General features: G+C 42.8%; 1 protein-coding gene across 6 annotated transcripts in view; it reads left to right on the top strand.

The window, feature by feature from the left end:
- The window catches only part of ESYT2 (extended synaptotagmin 2), an 81,192-nt gene that overhangs the window by 50,517 nt on the left and 13,399 nt on the right, over nucleotides 1-17,276 (top strand). For 5 of the 6 annotated variants that reach the window (XM_049642213.1, XM_049642211.1, XM_049642215.1 and 2 more), the window contains 7 exons: nucleotides 2,996-3,172; nucleotides 4,199-4,281; nucleotides 5,703-5,751; nucleotides 6,815-6,904; nucleotides 7,572-7,667; nucleotides 13,324-13,386; nucleotides 16,621-16,695. In XM_049642213.1, the coding sequence (XP_049498170.1) occupies nucleotides 2,996-3,172; nucleotides 4,199-4,281; nucleotides 5,703-5,751; nucleotides 6,815-6,904; nucleotides 7,572-7,667; nucleotides 13,324-13,386; nucleotides 16,621-16,695 (633 nt within the window). The remainder of the gene's footprint in view (nucleotides 1-2,995; nucleotides 3,173-4,198; nucleotides 4,282-5,702; nucleotides 5,752-6,814; nucleotides 6,905-7,571; nucleotides 7,668-13,323; nucleotides 13,387-16,620; nucleotides 16,696-17,276) is intronic. The other variant, XM_049642212.1, reaches the window with a different exon arrangement.

Here is a 17,276-nt window from a genome sequence, read left to right as displayed (position 1 = left end):
TCAGAGCACAGCCCTCGGGCTTAATAGCAGCTTTGGTCTTGGGGTATATTACTTGGCATGTGTGGACCTCGTTTCTTCAACTATAAATTGGGGATGGTGCCTAGCACAGAGTTAGGTCACAGATATTGGAGTCACCTTCATTTGAGTAGACTAAGCAGCCTCATCCCACAACTGAGAACTTGCCGGTCAAGGACCTAGAATTCCCTCTAATGGTCAGACACGTGCTTGGAGTGGATAGGCCCTCACAGGTTAGTGAGAACTGTTAATCTTAAAGGTAAAACCCCCAGTTATTTTACCAGCAAAAATGGGTTTCTTCAGGAACGGCAGAGAATTGCAGCCTGGGACAATTAAGCTGTGGCAAAACCACAGGTGATTCTGCAGAACAGGGAGAGGAGGCTCTTTCACAGAGGAAAGGGGGAGCCGGGAGGGGCCGCTATAAACTAAAAGCCCATTGGGGTGAACTGGGAGCCCGAAGTGTGGTGGCGGCTCATGAGCTGAGCTGTCGCCAGGGCAGGAGGAGACCTCCCTTCCTCCTGCCGGGCTGGCAAAATAGTATCACGTGCAAGGCGCGTCTCTTCCCGTCGGGTCTGCAGTGGACAGTGGAGTGGTGGTGCCTGAGCCCCCCCAGTGCTGGCCTCCTGACCCCATTCTAAAGGTTTCCTTTAATTAATTTTCACAGAGCTTTTCCTGCTTGGTCCTAACCCCCACCCATGTAGTCTGTCTGCACTCCTGTCTGTAATGAGTGTGATACTGATGCACACAGGACAGCTGATTTTTTTTTTTTAACGTTTACTTATTTTTGAGAGAGAGAGAGACCCAGAACATGAGCAGGGGAGGGGCAGAGAGAGAGGGAGACACAATCTGAAGCAGGCTCCAGGCTCCGAGCTGTCAGCACAGAGCCCGATGCAGGGCTCGAACCCAGAACTGTGAGATCGTGACCTGAACCAAAGTCAGACACTTGACTGAGCCGCCCAGGCGCCCCAAGTTGATTTTACTCAACAGAAGGTGTGGAATTGGTCCTCTTTCAGTGGAGGTGTTGTGTTCAGTGTTCTTCCTGAAGTGGACGGAGACAGCCTTTCCCTGATGTTTGTTACATTTTTGTAGTTAAGCTGGATCTCTGTAACGGTGCACAAATCCTCAAACACCTATAAGCTTTCTTATATTTTTAAAAGTACCAACACCCCAGCTAATTGGTGCCCAAACTAGTTCTAACATGGGCATTCAGGTTTAATGGAACACTACATATGAGAAATGTTTTTCTTTAATTTACGGTTTTCATCTCTGAAAATGCAAGAATTCTTTTCCATGTAGAAATCCTCATGCTCCTTTGCGTCTTATACTTTTTATTCTCTGAGCACGGTGAGTACTGAAGCCGCACCCAAAGCCAGCCTTCCTTAACCTTGGGCTTAAGAGCCAGCACTGCTTAAACATGTTGCCAGAGTTTCTAAACTTTACACACAGGAAAATGTAAACAGAAAATTCTCTAAGTTTTAAAAGTGTATTTATCTGTAAAAATGCATGTCTTCCTAGCTGATGGGGTCAGGAATATTGCCCAGTGATTTTAAAAGCGTTTGTTTAAGGGGCGCCTGGGTGGCTCAGTCAGTTAAGCGTCCGACTTTGGCTCAGGTCATGATCTCATGGTTCATGGGTTCAAACCCCATGTTGAGCTCTGTGCTGACAGCTCGGAGCCTGGAGCCTGCTTCGGATCCTGCGTCTCCCTCTCTCTCTGCCCCTCCCCTGCTCGTTCTCTCTGTCTCTCTCTCAAAAATAAATAAACATTCAAAAAATTCTATTAAAAAAAAAAGGGTTGTTTAAAGAGAGGAGAATGCTGCTCCTTGTTAACTTTACCACCATTGTTTGCCTTGAAAGAAGTGTGAATGGATATTTTTTATTTTACCTATTAAACAACATTTTAGGAAAAGAAAACTGTGTTTAAAGTCTGTGAGTAAATGTGTGTTTCAAACTTTCAGTTTCTTCTCTGTAAACTACATTTAATGACATACAGCTGACCCTTGAACAGCATGGGTGTGGGCCCCGACCCCTGTGCAGAAAGTCGGCATGATTTCTGACTCCCCCAGAACTGCACCAACAGCCTGCTGTTGACCAGATACCGTACTGATAACATGAGCATTTAACACGTATTTTATATGTTCTATGTATTTTACTCTGTTTTCTTATAATGAAGTAAGCTAGAGAAAAGAAAGTGTTACTAAGAAAACTATAAGGAAAAGAAAATACATTCATAGCATTTTGCTGTATTTAGTGAAAAAAATCCTGGGTGCCTCGTGGCTCAGTTGGTTAAGCATCTGATTTTGGCTGAGGTCATGATCTCACAGTCTGTGAGTTCCAGTCCCGCTTTGGGTGAGCTCGAGCCCCTCTTTTCTCTCTCTACCTCTTCCCCTCCCTCCCTCCCTCCCTCTCTCTCTCCCTCCCTTTCTCTCTGCCCCTTGGTCACTTGCACCCTCTTTCTCTCTCAAAAAAAAAAAAAAAAAAAAATGCACGTTTGAGTGGATCTGCACAGTTCAAACCTATGTGGTTCCAAGGCCGACTGTATTTCATAGGATTGTTCTAAAACTGGAAGTAATCATTGCATATGAAGGGCTTAGTACCACGTCTGAGACATCCTATGTTAGTTACCAGTTACTGTAGCACCGAGCCATAGGGCTGTGTTGGTGACCCGTAAGGCTCTGTAACTCGGGCTCCTCAGGCTCCTGGAGCACAGTGTCACCGTGGGGCCACCGACTCCCACCTCGTTCTCCCTGGTCTGGTCTCCTGACTGAAAATAGTACCACTCCAGTGCCGTCATCTGGTGCTGCTTTAGTTTCTCCTCAGCGCTGCCACCTGCGTGCTCCAGGTTTACTTTCTGCTTTGCCGCACGACAAGAGGGTCTTTGTTTTGTTCCCTTCCGTCCTGTTTTTAGGACGGTGAGTGTACACAGCGTTGTTCCCTGTCACGTGAACCAGTGAACAGTCCACGGGTTCTCCTTTTCTCTCAGGGTGTCCTAAGGATACATTTTATCGAAGCTCAGGACCTTCAGGGGAAAGATACTTACCTTAAGGGACTCGTCAAGGGAAAGTCGGACCCCTATGGGATTATTCGAGTCGGCAACCAGATCTTCCAAAGCAAAGTCATCAAAGAGAACCTCAGTCCGAAGTGGAACGAGGTATACGAGGTAAGATGTGCCCAGTGGTGTCGCCTGGCTTCTCCAAATTCTGAGTCCGCTCCTGTTAACACAGGCGTGTGGTTGGTGTAGAGGGTAATTTAAATCCTTTTTGCTTTAATTTCCCATCTTTAAAAAGAATTGCCCCTTTCCGTCCCTTCCTCACAATATTGTTGTCATGCCAACACATAAACGACACATAAATTTTAAACCTTGATGACGTGAAACCATCGCAATACGTAATTAACAGAATATTTTTCATGTGAAAAATGTTTTATGTGGTTAACATATGTAAACATACAAATACGAGATTAATTATGTATCATTTTGTAAATTCTCATTTAATACATCTGGACATCTCTACATGTTAGTAAATACAGATGGACCCGATTTGTGATTGCCATTCACTTCTTCACCCAAAAGAGATCTTGACTATTCATTCCAGCATTAGAACCGCTGTTGTAACAATGTCATAGGAATATATTTTTCTTCACTTGACCAAGTTTTCTCCAAAGAAGCTCGTCAAGGTGTCATTGCTGCGTCATGAAGTACAATTTGAGTAAAGGAGTGATACATTTTTGCAGAATTGTTCTTCGGAACAGTTGTGTGGCTTATACGTCACCAGCTTCCCATCCTTCCGGTCCAGGCTGTTGCCGGATGGCTTAATCTCTGAGTGGTGGTACTTGGGTCACTAGTAGTTATCCCAAGAACAGGACTTGAACACAGCCACTTCAGGGCTAGTAAGGTGTGCTAACCTGTTCTGTTTGTGGGTGCTGTCTTGTGACCTCCTTCCTGAGCGGTGGAACTTGACTCGGTGAGACTAATCCCAGGTAACTGGAAACACAGTAGACTATGTGGGCAGATGTTTCAAAATGATCTCCCACGGAGAAGCGTATGTGGTTTGACAATGAGAAAATGTAAGTGCTTAACCACTTAATAAGAGAAAACTAGTACGGTGCTCTTTACCATAATCCTCATATTCAGCAGGTGCCGACGTTAGTAAAAATGTAAGATAACTACCACTCGTTATTTTTTCAGGCTTTAGTCTATGAACATCCCGGACAGGAATTAGAGATTGAGCTCTTTGACGAAGACCCGGACAAGGATGACTTCTTAGGAAGGTAAACCCTGAGGCGAGGAGAACACTCTTCCCAGTAGTCACACTTAAAACTACCGCAGCTTTGAAAAATAGGTGTATGTGTATGTAACGTGTATTGTTAAGTGGCTCTTAGATACAACATTTGTTTCACTTTAGACTTCTTGAGGTATGTTTTATTTCTCTCGCATTTAAGTATAAGAAGGAAAATTCTAGATCTACGACCATCACAGCAACCACTAGCCGTGTGTAGCTATTTAAATTAATTGATTAGAACTAAACAAAATTTGAAATTCGCTTCAGTGGTTGTACTCGGCCCCATTCAAATGCTCATAAGCCACATCAGAGCGTGGCCCCAAAGGCCAGTGCAGCTCTCCGGCTTTCACGCCGCACAGGCAGCTCCCCTCTAGGGTGTAGAAATGAGGTTTTAAACGTTTTCAGTTTGTCGAGTTTTTTAGGGAGCAGGGGGGATAGTAATTTACATTGTGCCTACACATTGGAAAAATAAATACTGATTTGTATGCTTACATTGAAAACCGGTACAGCTGAAGAAATGAGCTTTTAGAAAAATACATCTAAACCTAGTCTTTATTATTTAGCTGAATTTCTTGTGGCCAACAAGATACGGGTATAGATGACATTGGACAGGCTTGGCCTCATCAAGAAGGACCTGTGTATTCTGTGACTTCAGAATTCATTCCTGAGCTGGTTTAACAAGGGGCGACTGAAATATTGTAAGCAGGGCAGTAAACAGATCAATTTTGCATTTTAGTAGAGCCACCGTGTGGCTTAGAGTGGCGGGGACTGAGACTGGGGACTATGGTGATAGACCAGGAAAGAGCTGTGAGGGTCTGACCTGGGGTAGGGGCAGGAGGAGGGGTAGCTTACGAGCGAAAATAGGAGCGGACTTCTCCCACCCTCGTCATCTCTGGCTTCCGGGGGGAGTGCCACACTTTGCCGTAGAGCAGGGTGTTTAGGGGAAGAAGGGGCTCTGGGAGATGACTGAGCCAGAGGCCTCTGTGGGGCTCCAGATACTTGATGGTCCAGAGCTGAGGAGTGAGGATGGGAAGGTTGTAGTGACGGACGGCAGCACCAAAGGAAAGCTTGTCGGACAGGAAGGCTGAATATTTCCACACATTTTTGGCGTTTTCATATTCTGTAAATAGCTACATTATAGGGAAGACCACATTTTTTTACAACTGTCATCCTGGCTTGGCCAGACTGAGGGTCCTGACCTCCCAGAGACTCACCCCCCGCTTGTCCCTTACTTCCCTTCATAGTTTTGAGATAAACCTGAGGAAGCTTCCGAACGAAGTCTGTCTGTTGATAAACTCTAGCATTTTGATGCATGTCTGTGTACTTTTTCGTAGACAAATGTTTAAGGTTATTTCAGTGTTAAGAAGTATGTTTCTATATTCTAAAGTTGTTGTGTTGTTATTTCCATAGTCTTATGATTGATCTTATTGAAGTTGAAAAGGAGCGCCTTTTAGATGAAGTAAGTTTTCTCTGAGTTCTTGTTCCATTTCACGGCCAGTGACAGACCTGCTGCCCGTCCCCACTGTGTTCCGAGAACCGAATGGTCACTTCACAAACACTGAGAACTTAGGCCCTTCAGTGTTAGCAAAGTGAAAAGAAAGAAGTTTGACAGCCCAGTCAGATGGCATGTATTGAGAGCCCAGCATATGTTAGAAATTCACGAGTACAAGCACGACACTCTGGGAGTCAGGGCAGAGGCCTGTGAGAAGCTTCCTAAAAGTGGGCTTTCAAGGCGCTGGAGGTATAACAGCTAGGACTGTGCGGTCGAGGAGAAATTGTCACATGAGCGCCGCCTACAAACGCAGTGGGAACTCACAAGCAGACACTGCTTTCAAGCAGGACATTGCCATCAGAATGAAAAGCGTTAAAAGCGAGGAAAATTTTGAGATGGCTTCTAAAAGATGGGTGTGATTGGGACAAGCAGGACATAAGGAAGCAAATAAATGTTGAGATCCACTGTTCCAAAGTAACACATTCTCCTTCCTGTGCACTTGTGGCAGCCCCTTAATGCCGAGTATTTGGGGACTAGCTTTGATTAATTGCTTTGTGATCTTTAAGCTGAAACAGCTGGATACTCTTATTGAGAAGTATATAGTGGTGAATAAAAACAAACGTGAATTTGATATTGAAACTCAGTGTTTGGTATCCATGTTGTATTATCTCTTGGCCCATAAATTCTATTCAGGTCCATACATAGAAGCCCTATGGTGCTGGACAGGACTGGAGCACGTCGGAATCCTTGTGTGTCCATTAGGGATGAAAACAGTGTTTACTCCACCATGGTTTTGTTAGGGTTCAGTGAGGTAATGTTAGTGAAGCCTTCAGCACCCTCCCTGGCCAGGCTCCAGCGGCTGCTCTCTGGGGTCGTCAGCTCATTAGAGATCGGGCAGGACTCCGTCCTTCAGCAGTAATCAGAAACAGTCAGTGCCTCCCAGGGAGCGGCTCGTAACACTTGTGGAAACTGCTTGACTGGAAAGTCTGACTCAGGAGAGCTGTTGTGAACGTTCACATTCTCTCTTCAGTGGTTCACCCTGGACGAGGTCCCAAGAGGAAAGCTGCACTTGAAACTGGAGTGGCTCACGTTGATGCCAAATGCTTCAAACCTCGATAAGGTGCCGTGATGGAGTGTTTCCCCTGACAGCTGAGATTAGAATCTCTAGACTGCATAGCTACTTGGCTTACAAAAATTACAGCAGTGGTTTTGATTATTGTGCTCTAAGTCACTACAGTTGCATCAGGGGTAAATTAAAGGTACCGGAATGTTTTAAAAGAAGGATTTATAGGTCCTTCCCACCTGCTTTACGAGATCTTCACGTTTTGTGCTTGATATACTTTGGGGGTTTGGCGAGCCGCAGATCACCTGTGCTTTATTTAATTGATTTGTGTAGATTTTTTTAAAATTTTTTTTATGTTTCTGAGACAGACACAGAGCATGAGTGGGGGAGGGGCAGAGGGAGAGGGAGACACAGAATCTGAAACAGGCTTCAGGCTCTGAGCTGTCGGCACAGAGCCCGACGCGGGGCTCGAACTCACAAGCCGTGAGATCATGACCTGAGCCAAAGTCAGAGGCTCAACCGACTGCTCACCCAGTCGCCCCTGATTTGTGTAGATTGTCATTAAAATATATTTAGTGTTTTCATTCTCTCTGTGTTGCATATATTGGGTGGTTTATTTCACCACCTTTCTTATTTTCTTGAGCATTACAGACATAATCAGGTAGAAGTACTCTAAAATCTTCTGGAAACACACCTGCTGAGGCTTTTTGTCCTTTCCTTGTAGGTGCTGACAGACATCAGGGCTGACAAAGACCAAGCCAATGATGGTCTTTCCTCTTCGTTGCTGATCTTGTATTTGGATTCAGCAAGGAACCTTCCGGTAGGTAATGCCATGGGAGCTCCCTTGGGTGCCCGTTTTCTGGCAGTAGATCTTGTGTTGAGCCACACCGTGTCACCAGTATTGCTCCCAGGAGAACAGCAAAGGGGAGGGGTCAGTGTGTATTTGCTTCATGAGTGTAATTTATGTTTCTGCATCTTACTGATTGTCCAGAATGTTCAGAGTTATCTTTACTCTGACATGCTTTATGAAGAAATCTCCATTACATAAGAAAAGGATGTGCCTGGTAGGGAAGAAGATACTCCGTAGAAAATCACTAATTATTAAAATGGAGTTCCCTAGGGATGGACCTTGTCTTCTCTGGCATGGGAATAAAACAAAGCAGCTCTGTCCACGGCCCCAGAGTCCACTCTGGCTGTGGCGTGGCAGGACGGCCGGTGGGCAGCCTGGTAGGACAGGCGCTGGCTGGAGCCCCTGGTGCCCTGTCCCGCTTGGCTCCCACGGCCCGGAGGGAGAGCCCCTGCTTGTTTGCATCAGAACTGTTTGCTCTTAGAAAACACTGTGAAGTGCAGCTTTTATAGGTAATGACCACAGCTGTGGGGAAGAAAAATCCCACCGTTCTGTTCATGTGAAGTCTCACGGGATCCTCCACCACCGTACTTTAAATCCACTATTTAGGGTAATGTGATCATTATATAAATGTTACATTGTTTTGATCACTTTTTTTGAGTGCCAGTTCCCATACCCAGCGGATGGTCATTCCTGCCTTCTTTCACTGTGTTAAACACCAGACCAGTTCTGTTGAGGTTTGCAGGCTGTTTTCCTGCTAAGCCTGTAATAAGTGCTCATCCATCCCGGCGCATTTGCATGTGGTCTCCCTGTGTCCTCTCCTTGTTGGCATCGACGTGGTGGAGACAGACGAGAAAGCAGAGTGTTTACTGCCCTTCACAGTTTGCATCCAAGCGTCTCACGTCAGACTGTCCTCGTCTCACCTCCCCGCGGAAGCCCACGGAGTGCACACCCCACTTCTCCTCCAGTGCCTTTCAAGCTCTGAAAATTGCACTTTACTTGCACTTAGCTCAAAGCAAAGTAAATGTACTTTGTGCATCCCTGTGTTTTAGTTAAGGTTTTTGACAAAATGTAATTGATCTGTTTTTATACTGGGAAGATGTAGTGAACACTGTGTAATTATATGCAACTGTACTCTTTCTTTCAGTGAAGGTTTCTTGACTAATTTTAACTTCATAAATTCTTAATTTTTCTTAAAATGTTACTTAACCTTTTGGCCAGTCTTCCAATTCAAACTCTGACTTTTTCCGTTAACGATCTCAATTTGGGGAAAGTTGTTTTGTTGTTATTTAACCTTCCTGCAGAATTTCTCATACAGTAGAACTTTTTGGTTTTTAATCACAGTAATGTTTGTTTTACAGTCTTTTATAATGCCTGATGGAAGTGAATTTGTTATATATTTTAGGATACGGAGAATAGTATTAAGTGAATTGGCAAGAAAGAATTAGGCCTCTTTCGAAGTGTGTATTTTGTCATTAAATTGAAATTTGAGTAATACCACGTAAGCAAAACAAAAGCAAAAATGAATTTATTAACCTTTTATTAAAATGGCACTCTGTGCATGAAGTATGCTCTGTGTGTCAGAGGCAAAGGATCTTTGCAAAACCGCTGCCCTCTCGGGTGTTTAAGTTAAACGACAGCGTTTGCCCACCGGTTCTCCTGCGTTTCTGTGGGATGCTTTGACTCTGCCTTTTGCAATCCTGTTTATTAGTGCTTCTTGTGCGTTCACTGACCGCGGTCCACCATTCTTTGCTTTCTCCTCCTGTTTCCACTCTCCTAAGAGTATCTACGAGGGAAACTTTGGGTGTGGCTACTTAAAAGAGAGGCGAGCGTCGGGACTAGTGTTTTGTGAAAATACTACCTCAGTCTATAGAGCACTATTTGTGAGTTCTCCAGTGTTCTTTCTTCCTTTTGTTTTAATGGAGACTGCTAGAATGTGGGCTGGAACTTCTAATACCATCTATTCAATGGTGGAATGATGTGGCATGCTTTTTTAATTTTCTTGCATGATTTCAGTTACTGTGCGTGTGTTTCTTTTGTGCTTGTTTTGTAAAAGTAACACTGCTGTAACCAACTTTGGTGACTACATCTGATGATGAGATGAACAAATCTGGTGAGTCGTGAAGAATCCTGACATTCCTAAGCTGCTACTGGCCCATAAAAAAATAAAGATAAAAATTCTTCTGAGGGGAAAATGAAACCATAATAATTAAAGCCGATTTTCTGAGGGTTCATCTCAATGTGAGATGTAAATGTTTATTTGCAAGCTTTCAGAAAACGTCCTTAGATCTCCTTTTCCCTCCTGATGAAACACAGAAGTGTCAGAACTTGGCCTTCCTTGAAGTGCCAGCTGTACCTGTGGGGATGGTCAGTGAAGACGGATGTCCAGCTGTTGCCCTGGAAACGTGCCTTCTCCTCTTTTTAACCAGAGCTCCTAAGGGAGAACAAAATACATTGAGTTTATGATTCAGCTTCTTTTAAGGAACTTAAAGAATATCCAGGAGAGGATAACTGAGCATTTCTAACCCACTTATTTGGGAAGCTGACTTTGACCTTCTTACGTCTGTTTCCTGGGGTCTTGCTCTGGGGCCCTGATTCCTGGTACTACTCTTCTTGGTGCTTGTAGCAGACAGTTGTTTTTACTTGCTTTAGGGTCAAAGAAGGTCACCGATGGCTTAGTCATTAGTCTAGAAAGTTACTCTTTCTGGGCTGATTTAATTCAATAACTTAGTGAGATTCATAAAGTTCTTCAGCCCTTGAATCTAACAGTGGTAGTAATGCTTTGTGTTCTCGAAGAGATTTCATTTCTGTTTCCACGTGCACTTTCAGTGTATTCTTATCAAAGAAGGGTGGGGCAAAAGTTGAATAATAGGTATTTTGCCCCATTTTATCCGTGAGGGACATCGAGACCCTGATGGGTTAGGTGAGCTGTTGAGAGTCACGTGGGTAGGAAATGGTAACCGTGGTCTCCTTCCTCACTCTCCTTGCTTGTTGCTATTTGAGGTGTTTTCAAAGTCAAGATGAGGTCACTGGTACGTGTTGGCAAACATTCTCTATAACTCTCGAGTTATGAAATGACTTTATATTTTGGGTGTTTCTTAGTGACGGTTGTAAGCTGCTGTGGACAACAGTGTGACCCTCCTGCATAAACTCTGTTAGTCTGCAGTGGTTTTTCTAAGTTACCTTTCCTCATTCAGTAATTGCTTTCTTTAAAGGGAAATATTTCTGACCTTGTGTCAGGATTTTTTAATTGCTTTATGATCTTGAGCTAAGACATTGCTAGCTTATCAAAACCAACTTCCCTCCCACATTATCAAAATCATACAGTAGTGCTGCTTAGTGATTCAATCATAGGCATCAGCACAGTGTTTTATGAGATTAATTTGACCAGATTTGATTGCCTTTTTTCTTTTTTAAAGAAAATTGGATTTTATCGTCAGGTTAAATCATTGCTTTCTCAATTTTCCCCCAAAGGCTGAGACTGTTGGTATTTCTGGTAAAGGCCAGCCCCGTTGGTCTTGTACCTTATACCTACTCAGGATACTTAATTTGCAGCCCCATGCATGCATTACCGCCATCTGGGAACCTTTGGCACTACAGGACTTTCTCCCGTGTGGAAACAGTCTCTTGACGATACAGACTGTCGGCACTTTGCCCTCCTGTTTTGATCAGATTTGGAGCTGAATGTGACCCTGGAGCGCCGAGGGTGTTCTCTGGCTTCCAGTGGCCAGCTTTCCAACCTGGGAACCTGGGACTTACATAGTAACACGCATTTGCTGAACACCTTCCAAGGGCTCTCCCTGTCCGCCCTGTTTAATCTCCCCATCACATCACTTTTCAGATAAGGAAGCTGAGGCAGCACAGAGAGTGTGAGGGACAGAAGTTAGAGACCCAAGATCGCAGCTAGTCAGTACCAGAGCTGGGCTTTGAACTCTGCCTTGTGACCCCTCCTGCCTACCCCATGCTAGTGTAGAGTGAGGTTGTTACCACTTCAGGTTTGTGAGTTCACAGAGCTGTCCGTGGGGTTTATCTGAGATGAGTGTTCACACTGTTGCCTCCTTGGTATCCGTAAAATTGGATACTTGGTACACAGTAGCAAGATCACTGGGTGTGATGATGCAAGGTGCCATTTCACTTGTAAAAAATACAGGTGGCATTACTTTAAGGTCTTTAAAAACAAAAAGGGGGTGTACCTGGCTGGCTCAGTCAGTGGAGTGTGTGAGTCTTGATCTCAAGGTTGTGAGTTCGAGTCACACATCGGGTGTCGGATTACGTAAAAATACAAATCTTTAAAAAGTCCGGGCGGCTACACTGCAGTTTATTACTGCCTCCAGTTGTGGGGAGCAGCCCGAGGCTGGAAGGTGCCGTGACGTCCGGGCCGACGCTGGCCCCCTCCCAGTGTCCCCATGTGATCTGGCCCGTCTCTCTTTCGAGCCTGTGCAGCCCCCCACGATCTCACAGCGCTTCTCTAGCTCTGCCACCCACACCACGGCCTCTCTCCTCACTTTTGCTTTCGTTGTGCATGTTAGAATGAGATGTGCATCACACCTACCCAAAGTGAGCTTCAGCAGAGGTTTCCGTGACACCTGAGGGTTGGCGGTCCTCACATGTCAGGGCGGAGGTTCCCAGCCTCACCTGGCCCATCTGGTGGGTCCAGTGTTTAGAGCTCCACAGGCCGCCTCAGTGGTCTGGCCTTTATGTCACGTGAATTCCTTTTGGCTGGATGTTCCGTCTTCTCATCTGGCCCAGCCTGCCATGGCCACCGGAGGCTGGGAAGTTGGCTGTCCATCTTTCTTCACCATGATGTCTGCTGTTTAATAAAAACATAACAAAAAGCAGTTTGTCATTTGAAATTAATTACAACCGAAATGATAAAATCTTCCATGTTAAATGTCAGTCCTTGAAGGAGCTTACAGACAGCTCTGCCTTGTCCTCTTGAAGGCAAGAAAGTAATGATATGGAAAAAAAAAAAAAAGTCAATGAAACTAGGACATAAAACCCGTAATAATAGAACTTTAAAGCCAGGATACACTTTTGAAATGAAGTGTTCAGCCCCTGCGTTCGATACTCGGGAGAGAATGGCAGTGAAGTGGAAAAGGCCCACTTCTGCTGTGGTTTTGCACGAAGGTAAAGTTCAGAAGCAAGGGAAGGGTCAGCTGCTCGTATGGGGTGTGATTTGGCTTGAGAGCCACGTGGGCATCTTGAGCCCATCCACTTGTACGTCAGATAAAACCTTTAGTGTTGTCATGGGTGACGTCTTCATGAGTTTATTCAGGTTAAGAATAGTAAACAGAACCCTTTCTTAAAGTGTCACTCCTGGATTTTTTCAAATCCCAAAGACAAGAGGGGTGGGAGTGAAAGAACAGTAATCGTAAAGGATCACAGTAATCAGAGGAAATGTATTTTGATATTTATAGATTAAAGGTTTATCCTAAGATAAAATCTTGGGCATAAAGAAGAATTGTATGTGCTACAAATGATTTTTACTGTGTCATTCTTGTTGGTGGTTTTCATTTAAAGATTTTTTTGTTTGTTCTCATAAATTTTCGTGTCATTATTAACCTTACATAAACTCCTCATTGCATGTTTTATTAACCCTTGGTATATTCATTTTCTTCTGACTTGAAAGAGTAACCCATTAGAATTTAACCCTGATGTCTTGAAGAAGTCTGCAGTTCAGAAAGCTTTAAAGGTAAACTAATAGTTTCCCTTTGAAAACTTAATTGAAACATATTGAAAGAGATGATATTTTAACTCACATGGGTTTATTGACAAACTGTCTCCCATAGTAATATAGTAATTAATTGTCTAGTTGGATCCTTTTTTTGTTTACCCAAGAATTAGTAGTTAGAAGAAATTAAGTCAGCTTTGAAGATAAATTTTATAAAGTACCAATATGGTAAATTAGACTTCTGTTTTGTTGGCCTCAGGCAGCAGTATCTAAGGTACTTTTAAATCCTCTGCATTTTAATTGGATTTGAATTGGTGAAAATGGTGAAATAGAAGGTCTATTTAAAAACATAACCAATCTTTAGATTATGATTTCAAGGTATTCCTTGTGCACTGTGACTATCCATTTAGAAATCACCTCTTCCAATATGCTGAGTTAGGGCCGTCTGAGTCGGTGACCTCATGGCTTTTGGTGCTGCTGGGTTTGGGTGACAGATCTTTTGAGAAGCTTTAAGTTTCATTAAATGAGGTATATTGAAAACTAAGCTCCACTCCCTAAAACAACATGAACATGTATTTTCTGGCCAAATTGTTAAAAGTTTTCTATGACTTACAGTGTTTTATTATTTTTTTTCCGATTCTTTCGAACATTTTAGGATCAAATATTGGGGCGGAGGGGGGCGGGGATTTAAATATAATGGTCTCAAGAAAATTCTGTCCGAAGGAATGGTTTTGAATCAGCTTCATCTAGAAAAAGAAGTTAAATTTTGAGTGAAGAAGACTGACAAAATGTCTGCTTTCTGCTGTAAATTTATTAAGTCCTCACCTGTACTGAGGCCATGAGGTGTGACCCAGCAGTGAGTTACTCCTTTGCAGTAGTGGTTAGCACGGTAGTTGAAGTAACCGCTCCAGTAACACTGGAAGGGATTAGATCAAGTCTTTCCTCACCGTTTCTTTGATGTCTGGGGATCATTGACCAGCGAGACGAAATGGTTGCAATGAAGGCTCTAAGTCAGACTGTTTGGGTTTGAACTGCAGCCTTGCCCAACTCCTCAGTATAACCTGTAGTGAGATGTCCGGTCCTCTGCTACTTATAGACTGGAAGTGATAGGATCTTTTTAGGAGTATCGAGTAAATTAAATAAGATCACGCGTGTAAAAAGTGCTCAGTGTAGCTAGCATAATATGTACATTTTAATTGATATTTTACCGTTTCATTTAAGTGTAACGGCAAGGCCTTGGAAATGGCATTGTGGCCATTATTTAAACATGAAAACCAAAGTTCAAATAGATGAAACATGTAGGTCTCAACAATCAGTTGTAAACCACTGAAACTTAATTCAAGACAGTCTAACTTAAACTCACATTTTCGGGATGCATGGCTGGCTCAGTAGAGCGTGTGACTCTTAATCTCAGGGTCGTGAGTTCAAGCCCCACGTTGGTTGTGGTGCCTACTTAAAATTCATATAAAAAATTAAAAAATAAAATGTTAAAAGATAAAATAAAAATTCATACTTTCATTATACCTGTGTATCTGACTGGGGCTGATGCATTTTGACTACTGCATTGTGGTACAAGACTTAACGATTTAACCTCTTTCATAGAATCTGGAACATCATTTGTTTAAAAATACACCATTATTTTAGGTGCCACTAAGAAAAAAAAGCTCCATTAAGGTTTGATAGTGTTTGTGTCTACTGGAAGAATTCTTAGACTCAGGATAAATACAGATTTTTATTATGTCATGCACACAACAAAAGGAAGAGAGAAGCAAAATAAATTGGTTAAGGCAAGAACAACTGTGTCCCAATTGGGATCCGCCCCGAAACAGGTCCATAAATTTTTCAAGAGATGTTAGAAAGGTAAAAAAAAGAAAAATTGTGTCTCAAAATTGATAAGGCACGGTAACTTTAGGAGTGAAACAGCTGCTTTTTCAGAGATGAAGTGACCTACCCTAGCTAAGAAGCAATTTCTGTATCAAAGCAGTTGCTATATCAGAGGACGATTTCATTCCCTCCGGCGTAGCAGAACCCTGGCCTTGGCCCCGCGGCTCAGCATCTCCAGCCAAAGTGGCTCCACAAAGGAGGGCGCCCTCACTGGAGGCCAGCCCGCGTCCTGGCCACACCCAATTGCAAGGGAAGTTGGGAAATAGAATTTTCATGTGCAGAGGACTCGTGCCCACCTAGAACTCCGGGTTCCAGTGGTAAAGGAAGGATTTAGGTGAAGAGTTCATATTCTCTGCCACAGTAGTTTATAACCTTGGATGTTTTCTTTTTTTAATGGTGTTTATTTCGTTTTGCAGAATTTATTCACACCAAAAAGATGAACCAGAAAATAGATTATCACTGTATGTTTGGGCTAATAATATTCCGATAATCCTATGAATTTGACACCTATTTCTATCATTGCTGTAGTGTTAAGGATTGACTCTAAAATTGCTTAACAACAACAACAACAACAAAACATTTTTGTGACCTAATTAATTCCCACTAACACAGATATTTAACTGCATCTTCTTGTGGGGCTAAGTTAGAAATAAACCTCATGTCCCATGTATGTTGTGTCCCACTATGTTCTTTCACCTGTCTGCTCAGGTATGCTTCTCACCATTTGTTTTCTTATTCCTGAGTTTTTCTCATTATATTTATATCTGCTTAATTTAATGCAGTTCTAGATTGATGTTTATTCTTCCAGTCAGAATTACTTAGGAGCTGGTAAGCAAGAAGTGATATCTGATAGCTACATGTTTGCACAGAAGGTACGAAGTTAAAAATGTGAAGATATGTCTCTGATACTTTGTAGTGTGTTTATTATTCCCACCAGGGGACTATTCAGAAGTGTATGTTCCAGATGTTTGCCCTTCCTCATGCTTTTGTTTCCATTTGCTGCACTTACTCATTTTCTTATCCTAGTAACATGAGTTTTGAGAGCTGGAATTAGCATTAAAGATATTTAGAAGTTTGCATTTTTCCAAACTAGCTTGCTTTAAAAATAAAAGGCCTTAGCATTTCAAAATCATATGGAAATAGGAATTTTCTTAATTTATTTCATGGTAGACCCAATTATGGCTTTGGATATGCTCAGCAATTATTTTCCAGTTAAATTGTTCCCAGATAGTCCCTGTAACTGAAGTGTCAGAATTAATTAGAAATGACTATTCATATGAGCCACTAATTTCATTTTTAGTAAGCCCCAGTTCAAGATGTATGTTTACTTATTTTGTCTTATTTTTTGTTTGTTTGTTTGTTTTTGGATAGTCAGGGAAGAAAATAAACAGCAATCCAAACCCTCTTGTCCAGATGTCAGTTGGACACAAGGCCCAGGAGAGCAAGGTGAGGTGCTGACTGGTTTCCTATGATGTCACTGTTACTGGTCTTAGGTGGGGACTGTCAGCGGGCTGCTAGTGCAGGCGTGAGGCATTGATTTCCGTATCTTCCTCTCGTTTTCTCAAATCAGTTAGTTCCCAGATAACAAACTTCTTTATTGGGTAACGAATGTATTGTTTATGTTTAAAAATATCAACAACAAAAAAAAGGGGGGTGCCTGGGTAGCTCAGTTTGTCTCTCTTTCTCTCTCCCCCTCCCCCTTCTCCCCCCCCCCACTCCTCTCCCCCATTGTCTCCCTCTCAAAAAATAAATTTTAAAAATGCCATAATATGCTTTTGCTTGATTTCGTGGATAAATGACATGGTATAAATTTCTAAGTTTCCTTTGAATGCTCTATAAATATTTTGTTTGAAAGATAACCAGCAGTCCTTAAAATTCAACAAACACAGTTCTGTGGCATTCAGAGGACATTGCTGTTGTTGTAATGTGTTCCACTTTCCTAATTTAAAAGAAAATATTTCAGGAATTATTTACAGTTACAGGCCATTGTTCGCTTTAAAATGTTCACAATTTAGGAAGCTTCCTGA

This window comes from Panthera uncia, chromosome A2, assembly GCF_023721935.1.
Source record: "Panthera uncia isolate 11264 chromosome A2, Puncia_PCG_1.0, whole genome shotgun sequence".
NCBI classification, from domain to species: Eukaryota; Metazoa; Chordata; class Mammalia; order Carnivora; family Felidae; genus Panthera; species Panthera uncia.
The sequence above is the reverse complement of the archived record's forward strand: the minus strand, read 5'-3'. Positions and strand labels throughout refer to the sequence as shown.